Here is a 12,618-nt window from a genome sequence, read left to right as displayed (position 1 = left end):
AGGCACCCTGCCTATTACCCAAATTAGTTTTTTTTTGGTTTGCTTTTTTGTTTGGTCGACATTTATGTAGTGACTACCACAGAAGATTTGTAGTTTGTTTTAATTGATCATATTTAAAGTTCTGCCTTTTATTAAGTTGGTGCAAAAGTAACTGCGGTTTAAAAGGTTAAAAATAATTACAAAAACCACAATTACTTTTGCACCAACCTAATACTAATATAATTTACTATATCTCAGTCATATACCAGATCTGATAAATAAGTTTGCGAACTTGTTGCAATGATGTTGCTAACCTGTTTTTGATATCAGAGGGATTATTCATTATGAGTTTGTACCAAAGGGACAAACAGTTTACCAAGTTTACTATTTGGAAGTGCTGAAAAGGCTGCGTGAAAAAGTTAAACGACCTGAACTTTTCGCCAGGAATTCATGGCTCTTGTATCACGACAATGCACCAGCTCACACGGCACTGTCTGTGAGGGAGTTTTTAGCCAATAAACAAATAACTGTATTGGAACACCCTCCCTACTCACCTGATCTGGCCCCCAATGACTTCTTTCTTTAACCAAAGATAAAGGAAATATTGAAAGGAAGACCTTTTGATGACATTCAAGACATCAAAGGGGTAATATAATGACAGCTCTGATGGCCATTCCAGAAAAAGAGTTCCAAAATTGCTTTGAACGGTGGACTAGGCACTGGCGTCAGTGCATAGCTTCCCAAGGGGAGTACTTCTAAGGAGACTGTAGTGATATTCAGTAATGAAGTATGTAGCACTTTTTCTGGGATGAGTTCGCGAACTAATTGTCTGACCTCATATCTTATCCAACCTTGCAAACCTTCCACAGGATATTCTACTGAAGGTAATTGTAAAGCAATGATCAAGGTGCTTAGAAATTATCTGTTTAATCAGAGTCATTGATTAATCTCATAGAACAGGACCATTTTTAGTCTGCTTTTTGGTTGATTGATAGTATTGTAATGATTACTGTTGTCTTTGGAATCATACTGAATGATATTGACAAGGGAGTATCAATAAACATCATGTCATTAAGTATTTCAGCTTTACATCCTTGATAGGCCTGTTTGGAATTGAGCTCTCCAATCGGGGTAAAAATCTCAATGAAAGATAAGAAGAGGAATTATTAACATATGAAGGTATTGGGAAAAAATAAGGTCCAAGATAATTATTGTGTTTTAGGAAGTAAAAAGGAGCAATAGAAATTTGACACCTCTTGATTACCTTGTTGACACAGAGAAATACAATGCTACAAAGACCATTTTAAAATCACCTCTGGTTAGTTCTGGAATCTGCTGCTTGTATTTGATGAAGTTTGTGTCTGACAGTGTATTGACTTCAAGTCATGTTCTCATGTTATTTCATAAACGATCTGTTTCTTTTTGTCTTCTGTACAAGGTGCTTTGGTAGATACAATTTGTCTAGTACCTTCAGGCGGAATTGATTTATAGATAGTCCTTGATAAGTGGTTCAGGAAAAAGACCATTGAAAGTGAATCCACATAAAAGGGGGGCCAAAATTTCATACTAAGTGGGAGCTGGGGAAAGTTTGATTGGGACATTATCTTAGTTAAATGAAAATTTTTATTATTAGTTCATTTTATCTAATATGTAACAGAATTTAGGTTATAATTTCAGTTAATTTGAATCTCAAAGGAGTGAATCAAATGCTGAGTCTTTTTGGAGAGGGTTTACATTTTATGACAAAATTATGTAATATTCTTCATTCAATGTGATATTCCTCATTTCATGCTTGACTTTCATAGTATTTTAAGAAGATTTTTTTGAAGGAATATTTCAATTATTCATTAATTTTCTCAAGAGACTTCCTTGATATTGAAACTATTCTCTTATGAAACATCCATCTACCTGTCATTCTTGTCAATATTCTTTTCTTCTCCTGTGAATGGGTCTAGCTCTGTTAAATCTTTGTCAATGTGTTGTATATGAGTGAAGAAGTTTCAAGGCCTGTTCATCTTTCATCTTCCCCAAGATTGTGGTTTCCTCTCTGCAGTCATTTTGTGCTTTTTTTTTTAAAGTTGACATTCAACATTTAGTTGGCAAGATGAATGAGATAGACCTTGGTGTTAGGCAGGGAGAGCTGATAATGGGGTCAGATAACCAATGAATAGTTTCCTATTACAATGATTTTTGCCACCTGATAGCTGCAAAGACTCAGTAATGAACGCTTATGTAACTTATATTGAAGAACTTGTTAACATAAAATAAAGGGACCCTTCAGACAGTCCAGATATGGTTTAGCAATATTAATTTTATGGGGTTTATTGAGAAGAGGAGATTTGTTCTATTATTACAATTTTTCATAAATCATGATTTTACTGTTTGAAGAAACACTGGAAATTAGAAAAGAAGCCATAAAATAAATACACATGGTTCTCGTTGCCTTTTCTGGCTAGTGTCGTTTTCTGAAAGCATACTTTGGCACTTAACAAGTGTCCTTTCATGAAATGCATTATGATTCCACATTGAATTCTGTCATGGTGCTTTGCAGTGTCATAGTTTTTCATTTATGCTGACCATATAATTGGCAGCCAATTCTGTATTTCGAATTATAGACATTCAAATATTATTCCACTCTTTACAAATTAGGTGGTGAATTGTACTGTTCTCTTGCTGTACCTTGTAACACGAGGTACACCCAACAAAAAGAGGTGCTGTTGATGAGGAATGTTGCCAAAAGGGGGGGGCTGTAGGTCCCAGTCTTTATGACTGAAATCATTGTTGTTTATTCCATTCGTTGAGACTGACCTCTGAACCATATTGCAAAGTGATATTTAAATGCTGTACTTCATATATTTGACAGAGAAAATAACTGGAGAATGATTGAAACCTGAAGCCACAGCACGGGATGAACTATATCCATAATTATAAACACACAGCTATCTCTGATCTTCATCACCGTCACCTCATGCCAACTCTCATTTTATTAATGTTCTATCATTGCAATGAGCGCACTGCGTTTAATTCTGTGTTCACATATCTGATTCTCCCACACATGCTTTTTGGGAGCAGGGATCATGTCTGAAGCTCTAGGTCCCCAGCATCTAAGACAGTGAGTGGTACATACTGGGTTGAATGGTAATTAAATGTAGATATAATTACATCGCAGTTATGTATTCATTGTTCGTGCCCTCTCACTATTTTTAGATACTCTTGGCGCTTTGGTTATTGGCAGTGATTCTGACCTGGTTCCATTTAGATTACAATATCTGTTTCATTATTCTGCTCCTTTGATGTTCTCTCATCCTCTTTAGCACCCTGTTCCGGTTTGTGGTTCACAGATGTACCATGTGACATTTTTCACTTCCTCATTAGTAGAGTTGAACATCCTGCAGTTGTTTCAAATGTGGTCTTTGTAAAGGTCTTTCTGTAGTGCAGGTACCGTTTCTTTTGTGCAATGGGCATATGCGGGTGGGCTTCCCGTAGTGTATTTCACCCTTTGCAATGCTGGGGCAGTGGTGGTGAAGGAATAATAAGATAGGTTTGCACAGCTTGGGGTAGAAAGAGAGAAGCTTCTGGAATGAGAGAGGCCTGGATGTCTCCCAACACTGGTCAAAGTTATTTATTTATGATTACTTCTTACCTTGAACTATCAGTCAGCCTTCTTTTCCTGGTCTAATAAAAGCAGTCAGGCTTAGGATTATCCATGAGTCAGGATTAAAATTATCCATGTAACTTCCTTGTTGGGGTTTTACTGTATTTAATTCTATATACATATAATTCATTGCAAAGAAACAGTTTCTGATTTTACATAATAAATGTAGCTTTCTAAAGGGAAATATGCATTAAAAATAAATCATCTTAATGATAAAAGTCCATTACTTTGGTTCTATTTTAGAGAATTGCTAAAAGACAGCAGGACTCCGAATCATATGGGTAAAACCATTATTTAAAAGTATCTGCATTAAATATGTATGTATGCACATTACATTACATGTAATGGCTTTAGGGCAGTTCAAAATTAATGATTTATGCAAAGCCCTCTTATTTTTAAAAAATAATTGTTTCACACATTACTTCTCAAATGTTGGTTTATGACTATGGAGTATCACTACACTTTTAAAGTAGCTTATTTTCACGGGTGGTATTCTGTTTCCTGTCATAGTTTTTTCACAGTGCAACAATCTACTTCCTCTGACATCTACATGGTGACCCATGAAAAACTTTACAAAGCTGATTTAATTCAATTAACATATTTTCCCCCTGAAACTTTAGGAATAGAGAAGCTATCTTGGGGAAAATGTTTAACACATTACCTGGCATGTTGTAGAAATATTAAAAACCTGACTTTCATATTTGTTTAGATCAAAATGTTGTTATACTTGGTCATTCAATGACTAAATATATATTTGGGAAAGAATAAATATCTAGATTTTAAAAATTAGCAACAATATTCAAAATGGAGATAACATACTAACCAGGTCAAATAATGTTATTCATGCAGATTTAAGTGAATACTCAGTTATGATGAAAGACACCATAGGGGTGAAATATATGATAGGTGTACGCGTGACCGTGTGACATGTGATAAACACCTCTTCTGCCCTGGGCACTGGGAAGCAGTCAGGACTTCCTCAGGCACAGATCTGTGCTCACCTAAGTGAAATGTGACTATCATTCAATGACACCACCTCCCCAGGAGCTTTCTGGAGGAAAGATTCTTTGGTTGTTGTTCCTAATCCACTTAGCTCAGACCCTGTAGGACAGGTAGGTGTGTCTCCCTTTAGTTGTATCATCTGAAACTGACCATGATGAGACTGGAAAGGAAGGAACCCTAGGTTCAGTGTGTAAATATTTGAACTATACTGTCCATATATTGCCTCTTCCAATAACAACACATTTGCTTTGAAGGAGAAGAAGAATCACACATGAGAGTTTCTGTTAAGTAATCAGACCTCATCTCCATTTTTCCTCACTTAGGGGTCCAACATCACTGATACCTGCACTGAAATGCTGATGTGTGGCGTCTTACTGAAAATTTCTTCTGGAAACATTCAAGAACGGGTGTTTTTTCTTTTTGACAATCTTTTGGTGTATTGCAAAAGAAAACACAGGTAAGATGATAAACAGGGAACACTTCAGAAATTGTTTACCAATCTCACAGCTTCCACCTTTTCCACTGGGGTCCTGGGAACTCACGATCTCATCAGTCAACTTCCATATACTCAGCTTACGTATTCTATGACTGTTCTCTTCATCTTCTTATAAAACCTAACTGAAAGGCGACTGTCATTTGATGACACTACCTCCCCAGGAGCTTTCTGGAGGAAAGAGTTTTTTGTTGTTGTTTCTAACCCATTTGACTCCGAGCCTGTAGGACAGGTACTTGTGTCTCCCTGTTTCCTAATGTTGCTTCCCCGCCACTCTCCTCTTCCTTCAAACATCCCAGCACATGTGAAATTCATGCCATTAGTGCTTCCTGCCCATTAGCTCTCCCTGTCTATTCCCCCACATGAATTCAGTGATTGCTTTAGCTCTTGTATCACTTTTTCCCACCTTAATTTCTGTCACCCTTTTTGTGTGTTCAAAATTCATATAGATGATCTATACAATATTTGGCCCCGAAAATCCAGTCTCTTCACCTAGAACAATATTCTCCTTCATTACCCCTGAGCCACCTGTGTTATGATTATCCCTTTACTTTGTCAACACTACCAGCTATAAAAATTGAAATCTCTGTTGTAACCATCTCCATCTGCTCCACTCAGCTCCTGTCAAAGTCACCACTGACCTTTATGTTTTCTAATTAAGTGGTCACTTTTCTGCGGTTGAAAGTTGTACTTGTTTTCTCAGCAGTGTTTAAGCAAAGTGGAGCCCCTTTCTCCTTCTTAAAACACTTTACTTTTGTGCGAAGTGGAGAGCATGAATTGTGGAGCAGTAAATGAAGACCAGTTAGGAGACATCATCTGTCACCCAGGGAGAAGATACTGGTGAACTGGACTAGAGTAGATGAAGAAGAGGTGTGAAGAGATTTTTGTGTGTTTTGCATGTAGAAGCAATAAGATTTTCTGTTGGATTGGATGTGGGAAGTTGAGGGAGAGAGAGGAACTAAGGTTAACTCCTAGGTGTTGAGATCAAGGACATCTGTGAATGGGGAAAACTGGGAAAGGAACAGTTTTAGGAGAGGGAATAAGAATTCTGTTTCTTCCGTGTTGCACTGGCTATTTTTCCTCGTATGCTCTTCCCTCTGAGTTTTATGTGGCTGGATTCTTCTTGTCTTTTAGATTTCACTTAAATATCACTTCCTCAGAAATATCTTCCTTGATCACCCCATCCCAGGTAGCCTCCCAGCCATTCTTTTTTATTATCTGGAAAGTGCTTGCTGATATTATCTCCATTACTTATTTGTTGGCTTCCTGCCATCTTTACAAGATTAGACTATAAAGTCCATGAGGACAAAGGTCTTGCTGCTTTTTCACCGCTATTTTCTCAGAGACTTGGAGCAGCCCTGCCATGTAATAGACACTCAAGAAATCTTTGTTGACAAAGTAAATAAGTGATTGAATGACTGAAACCCAAACAAGTCCTTGGTATAACCTAGCCCTCATTAGTTTAAATAATGATATGTATTAATGTTATTGATGTAATATTGTTTGTTTTAAAGCTTGGATATAATTTTTTTTTCCCCCAGGAGGTACTTATTTGATAGTATGTTTTCTTGAACTCTCGGGAAAAATATTTGCAGGTTGATTAAGCAAAATAGTAAAGTTGAACTTAATTGGGAAATTTCCTGAGCCTTTATGTGCTTCTTCTTAACTGTGTTTAGGATATATTCATTTCAGTGAAATGGTACCATTTACCTTCATGAAAGGGAACAGGTTAGGATTAGAGCCAAAAGTTAATTAAACTGTTGTCATCTCTGTCTTAATGAGCTTTTTAAAAAAGTTGCTCTTTACCGCATGTGAAAATGAGCCTGTTTATTGTTTCTAGTATGCTCTTCTAATTTCTTTGTGCTTGATAGCAAGATTAGGATTAATAGAAATAGGCTTTAGGAAGCTGTAGAAGAGGCTGTTAATTTTACTTGTATGTAACTCATTAAAAATGATTATATATTCAAGTTGTTTAGGTGCAATTATTTTTTTTCAGCTTTGTTGAAGTATAATTGACACACAAAATTGTAAGATATTTAAAGTGTACGACATGATGATTTGACATACATAATACGTTGTGAAAGGATTTCCCCCATTGAGCCCATTGAGTTAATTAATACATTTGGGCGCAGTTATTAAAAGCATCCATTTGAGAATGAGATTTTTTTAAATTACTGTTGACCTAATAATAAATTCATATATATGTGTATATGTGTGTGTGTGTGTGTGTGTGTATGTGTGTGTGTACACACACATACACACACACACACACACACATATACACATACCATTAAGTCCAAAACTTTGCAAAATGAAGAGTGTACAAATGATATTATTTATGATCTCATGGACTTAGTATTTAAATAAGTTAAATACCAATAAAAGTTTTGTAAAATTCAAATCTTGCAGTTTAGCAAATATTCTGAATGTATGTATAACATGGGCAAAATCCATAATGATTGGCAATGGAAATCACTTAATAAATCTGCATGTCCATGCCCCTCTTGAATCGCAGTAGTGTGAATCCCCTGTCTGTTTCCTTCATTTTAGAATACTTCATTTCCTTTACCATGTGCAATCTAAGCTCTAATGATCCTTCAGAAACGATGAGTAAAATGAACCTTTTCCAAACTTCCATGGTGTTATGATTACAAGAGGCAGGGACCTGATGAATTTGTTTTCATTTCAGAATTACATTCATTAAAGACAAGAGTGCTATTTAGGCATGCCCAGCTCTTCACATTTCTAACGCTACTAATCTTAGGTGAAACTAGTATTTAAAAAAAATAGTATGTTATGTAGGATTTGATACATATAACATGATATGGCTTGTTTATGAGCCTTATAAGATAGTATCAGTGTATTTAGTCATCTGCAACTTATATTTTATATACAATATGCTTTCTAAAGTACGTATCCATGTGTGTAGCAATACTTTATTCATCTTAACTGCTATATAATATTCCATTGGTTGTATATATCACAATCATTTAATTAATAGCAATGTCTTCATTCTCCTATTCACGGACTTTAGAGTAGTTTCCAGTTTTTCTCTTATTGTGAACTTTCCTGTACATGTTTCCTGGCGACCACTGAAATACTTAATGAGGAGGGAAATCATAGACTCAATATGTGCAAATACTCAACGTTACAATGTAGAGTAAAATTGTTTTCAAGCCATAGGCTTTTTAATCTTTATACTTCAATAGAGCCGTTTTCTGAAGAGACTAAAGAGCTCTCTATTTAAGCTAAACATTACAGTATTGATCAGATGCTTACTAGAATTTCACACTGAATATTATTATCTGCAGGTCAAGAGAAATATAAAAAGCCTGTACAAAGTTCACAGCAGGATCACAAAGAAAAGTAATACATTAGAAAAGAGGAGCCAATGATAGATTCCATGCCACGATTATTTGCCTGTGACTAAAACTGATATTGAGGATATTAATCCTTTAAAAATATGATTGGTTTTAAGTATGATGTATCAACTTATAAGCGATTCTTTTTTTAGAGACACCATGATACAACTTCTTACCTGAGAGAGTACGCAGTTACCTGCATATTAGTCTGCTCTGCATTCTTTATCTTTCACCTGCAGTGATGCCCACATTCACAGCTACCTGGCCTAAATCCCTAATTTATAACATTTATGGAGGCGTATTAACAGGGGACATTTAGAGGGTGCTTTCACAAGGAACTTGGGAATGCAGGAACGTGAAGGCCTGGGGCAGATAGACTCTCAGTCAGACGAATGCATCAATTTAGTTTTCTTTAGTAGTGATGAAGGACTGAAGTTTTGAAGAGGATTTAGACAGATAAGCAGGAATGTGCCCTGTTTCCCAAAGAAGGAACTCAGGGAGTGTGAAGGCATCTGTGACCCCTCCCTGCACCCACCCCTTCCGGTTCAGGGCAGGTATCTAACCCCCAAGGAAAGGAGGAGAGGGAGCACTGAAGTTGGTGTACATTTACATCTTACCTTTTGCTAGGTGTGCCTGTATTACACAATGAATTAATCATTAGTTCTGTGTATTAAATTGTGAGCCAGATTTTTGTCAATGAGATAGTTCAGGACAATGGAAATCTCTTGAGTGACTAGCTATTCTTTAATCCCCCTGAATCACTCCTTGGAATTTTTCTTCTTTAATTTGAAAGACCCAGTTTTTAAAACAATCTTTCCTGAATGTTCAGTGTTTCCACTACAAACATACGTAAGTGCCTAACTCATTATTCCAAGTGGTCTTCTATAGATCTGGATGTTATTACTTGGTGTTACATACTTTTAAAGATTAAAGGTCGGTACTGTATATGCTGTACACAGTTTTGGAATGTTTTGGACTATTAAATAAAGACATTTTCAAATGATCATAAATGTATTAAGGTACGTACTCAACAAGTATACAGTTATCATATCATAAAAAATGGAGGAAAAATAGTTTCACTCCAGCTGACACTCAAGACAGTCAACTTACTTGTAGAAGGATCGTAAGTACTAAGTGAATTTTACCAGGCTTGAAAACAAATGGGAATTACTAGCTAATTACTGAAAATTGAGAAATGAAGGTGAAAGAAATCAAATGAAATTTTAACCAGCTGTCAGTGTCAGTCGGAGTTTCATTGGGCACCTTTGATGTCCTATATTGAGTGAAAGCACATATTTCCCCTTTCACCTACGTATTGTCCTGAGCTCAGAGCTTCAGTTCATTTAAAAAATTAGCTTATAAGTCACATGTTATAGAGCAATTAGTGCTGTAATGAATGGGAGGACACAAGTGAAAAACATTAAGAGCCTAACATTCGATAATATGATTGAATTGCGATCGTTTTGAAAAATTTGCTTAACTTATAGTGCTTCAACATTGTTTTGCATTCAGTCGAGTAATAATGTTTTTGTGATGTCATTCCATTATAAGACGGTTGAAGAATAGCAAGGCATCTACAGATGGACATCGGTACCTTTTTCGTGGCCGGATCAACACAGAAGTGATGGAAGTGGAGAATGTGGATGATGGCACAGGTAAGTGATCAGTAGATTTAAAATGAAATGCCATTGGTAAACTCCCTCGTAAGACAGGCGTCTCACTTGGGTAATTTACATGCAGTGCATTAGAGCTTAAGAGATACTTTGTTAGGTAGGGCAGTCAGAGGAAAAAGACAATATAACAGAGAGGAGGACTATTTGACTATGTTATAGAAATACTGAATAGTTTTGTTTACTGTAGGTACAAGTAAAATGCTTTTCTAAGTAAAGGACTCCATTAGACCATTAATTGCATTGATGCAGCTCAAAACTTGCAGAAGAAATAATTGCGTTTGAAATGAGACGAATATTCTAGTCAATACCATAACCATCTCAAATCTTTTGAAAAATAAATATGATTCTACTTGTATTTATAATGTTACTAACTTGGATTATATCATAGTCATACCTCAGACTGGAAAGAAAATTGTTTCAATGATAATATGACATTCAGAAATGTGAACAGTTGTATATTTATTTTAATATATTTATGTTATTCATTACTTCCCATGTTTAAGAAAGATGGCAGCCATTGAGTTTGTGGCCAGATTTCCATTCTACCATTCTCTAGCTCTAACTCTCATTTCAGTGAATTCTAACTTAATTTTTTTTTTGGAGATTCTTTCTGAGGATATTACTTTGATCATGATGCTGTAAAAGGAATCCAGCTTAAGGGCTAAGTAGGAAAGCTATTGAATTTCCTAGACTTAATTTTCATGGAAATTTTCACAGTACAGGCTTGAAAATCCATTTAAAAAATAGCACCTGATCATCATTTGTGTTCTTTTTTAAGAATTGGTTTATTTGTGCTACTGGCCTTGTAACATGACAACATGTAGGAGAACGGTGTGAACGCATACAGTCTGATTTTCTCCCCCACCAATTTATCAGTTTCTCAGTTGGTTATTTTTTTTATGGTATTAAGGAGGGACTGTAGTGTAATAATGAATTAATATTTTTTACTTGCTTAATAATTCCATTGACACTCATCTGACATGTATTATGAGGTTCTCCTACTTTGTATAGGATGTAAACAGGAATTAAATATATAAAGATAAGAAGAAAAGTACAAAAATTCCTCTTAAAAATAACGTGTAATTTCTTTTTGTGGGACAGAATCCTCTGCCAGTTTGAATCTCTGTATTATCAGAAATTATTATAGAGTATTAATGGGATTATGGCATATACATATAAAATACAGATTCATATACTGGCGGTGCCAAAAAAAATGTATACACATGACTTGTAGTCATCTTTTGTTATCAGTATATATTGAATATTACAATTTTAATAGTTTTTTCCTTTCTTAAAATGTGTATAAATTTTTTTGCCACCCTCTGTATAATTCTATCCCAGTTCAAATGTAACCTAGAACTTTTAAATACCCTACAAGTCAACAGCATTGTTTGGTACTGCATTTTTAGAATAGTTAAGTCTGATCACAGATAATGTATGATGATGTATGTTGAACTAAAAAGTCTGTGGGAATCAGATTACAGGAGAATGCGTGGCAACCATGTCCACCTCTACTCAGAACTTCATAAAATAGATCATTTGAGGAAACAAAAACAAATAAGCAATAAACAGGCACAGTGCCATGCATTCATTTCTCTAAACCACTTTTAACGCTTTGTGGCTCACCTTCTCTCTACCCATCATTAGTGTGTAGTGACTCTTAGGGGAGACAAATAAAGTGTCAGTTTAATTGGTGCGGATTCAGACCTTTGTTGTATGTTTTTCCATCTTGGAATCTTTGCTTTGCAGACTGCCACGCCAGTAAAGGCTGGTTGCAAGTAACGTCACCGTTCTCTACCTGCTGTTAGGTAGAAAGCTGATGTAGAGGGTTTGCTGTTAACATTTTCAAACACAGCATGACCGTTTAGGCAAAATTATAGCAAGACCTAGAAAAAGACAATAAATGTAAATTCACACTCAAAGAATTTTTCTTTTGGTAAGTTTCTATTCTTGCCAATTATATGTAATGATGTGGTTTTAAAGCGTGTGTGTACTTTTCACCTATGTGCAGTGATAATGGATGGATGTTTGTATATTTCCATTTGTTGCAGATTAGGTAAATGAGCTCTTACTATGTTCTGTTCATTTGGTCCGATTCTTATTATGTGGTTCACTCAGTAATTGAAAATTGTTCCCTGGGGGTATAGTCTTTGTCTCTGAAACCTAGAATAATATTTCAAAGGAATATTAGGAAGGCAAAATGAATCTGACACTGTGAATACTTGATTATTGAAATGAAAATTATTTAAAAGTTCTTTTATTGCTGTAGGAACGTTAACAATATTTTTGGACATAGAGGAAAGGAATGTTAATTAATTTGGTTGTTTGATTTCCCATTAACGTTATGACTTAGAAATGTTGCATTATTTAGCACTGACTGCATTCAAAATATAAACATTTCACTAATTTTTAAAAATTTTTAGGTTCTTCAATACACATATGTAAGGCAAAGAA

The 12,618-nt window shown here is 35.4% G+C and overlaps 1 protein-coding gene across 1 annotated transcript in view; it reads left to right on the top strand.

The window, feature by feature from the left end:
• PREX2 (phosphatidylinositol-3,4,5-trisphosphate dependent Rac exchange factor 2) overlaps positions 1–12,618 on the top strand; it is a 234,360-nt gene that overhangs the window by 79,497 nt on the left and 142,245 nt on the right. Inside the window, exons 7-8 of the mRNA XM_019726246.3 lie at positions 4,960–5,093; positions 10,043–10,146. Coding sequence (XP_019581805.3) covers positions 4,960–5,093; positions 10,043–10,146 — 238 coding nt within the window. The remainder of the gene's footprint in view (positions 1–4,959; positions 5,094–10,042; positions 10,147–12,618) is intronic.

This window comes from Rhinolophus sinicus, chromosome 7 (assembly GCF_057876585.1).
Source record: "Rhinolophus sinicus isolate RSI-liver-muscle chromosome 7, RSI-T2T, whole genome shotgun sequence".
NCBI classification, from domain to species: Eukaryota; Metazoa; Chordata; class Mammalia; order Chiroptera; family Rhinolophidae; genus Rhinolophus; species Rhinolophus sinicus.
The sequence above is the reverse complement of the archived record's forward strand: the minus strand, read 5'-3'. Positions and strand labels throughout refer to the sequence as shown.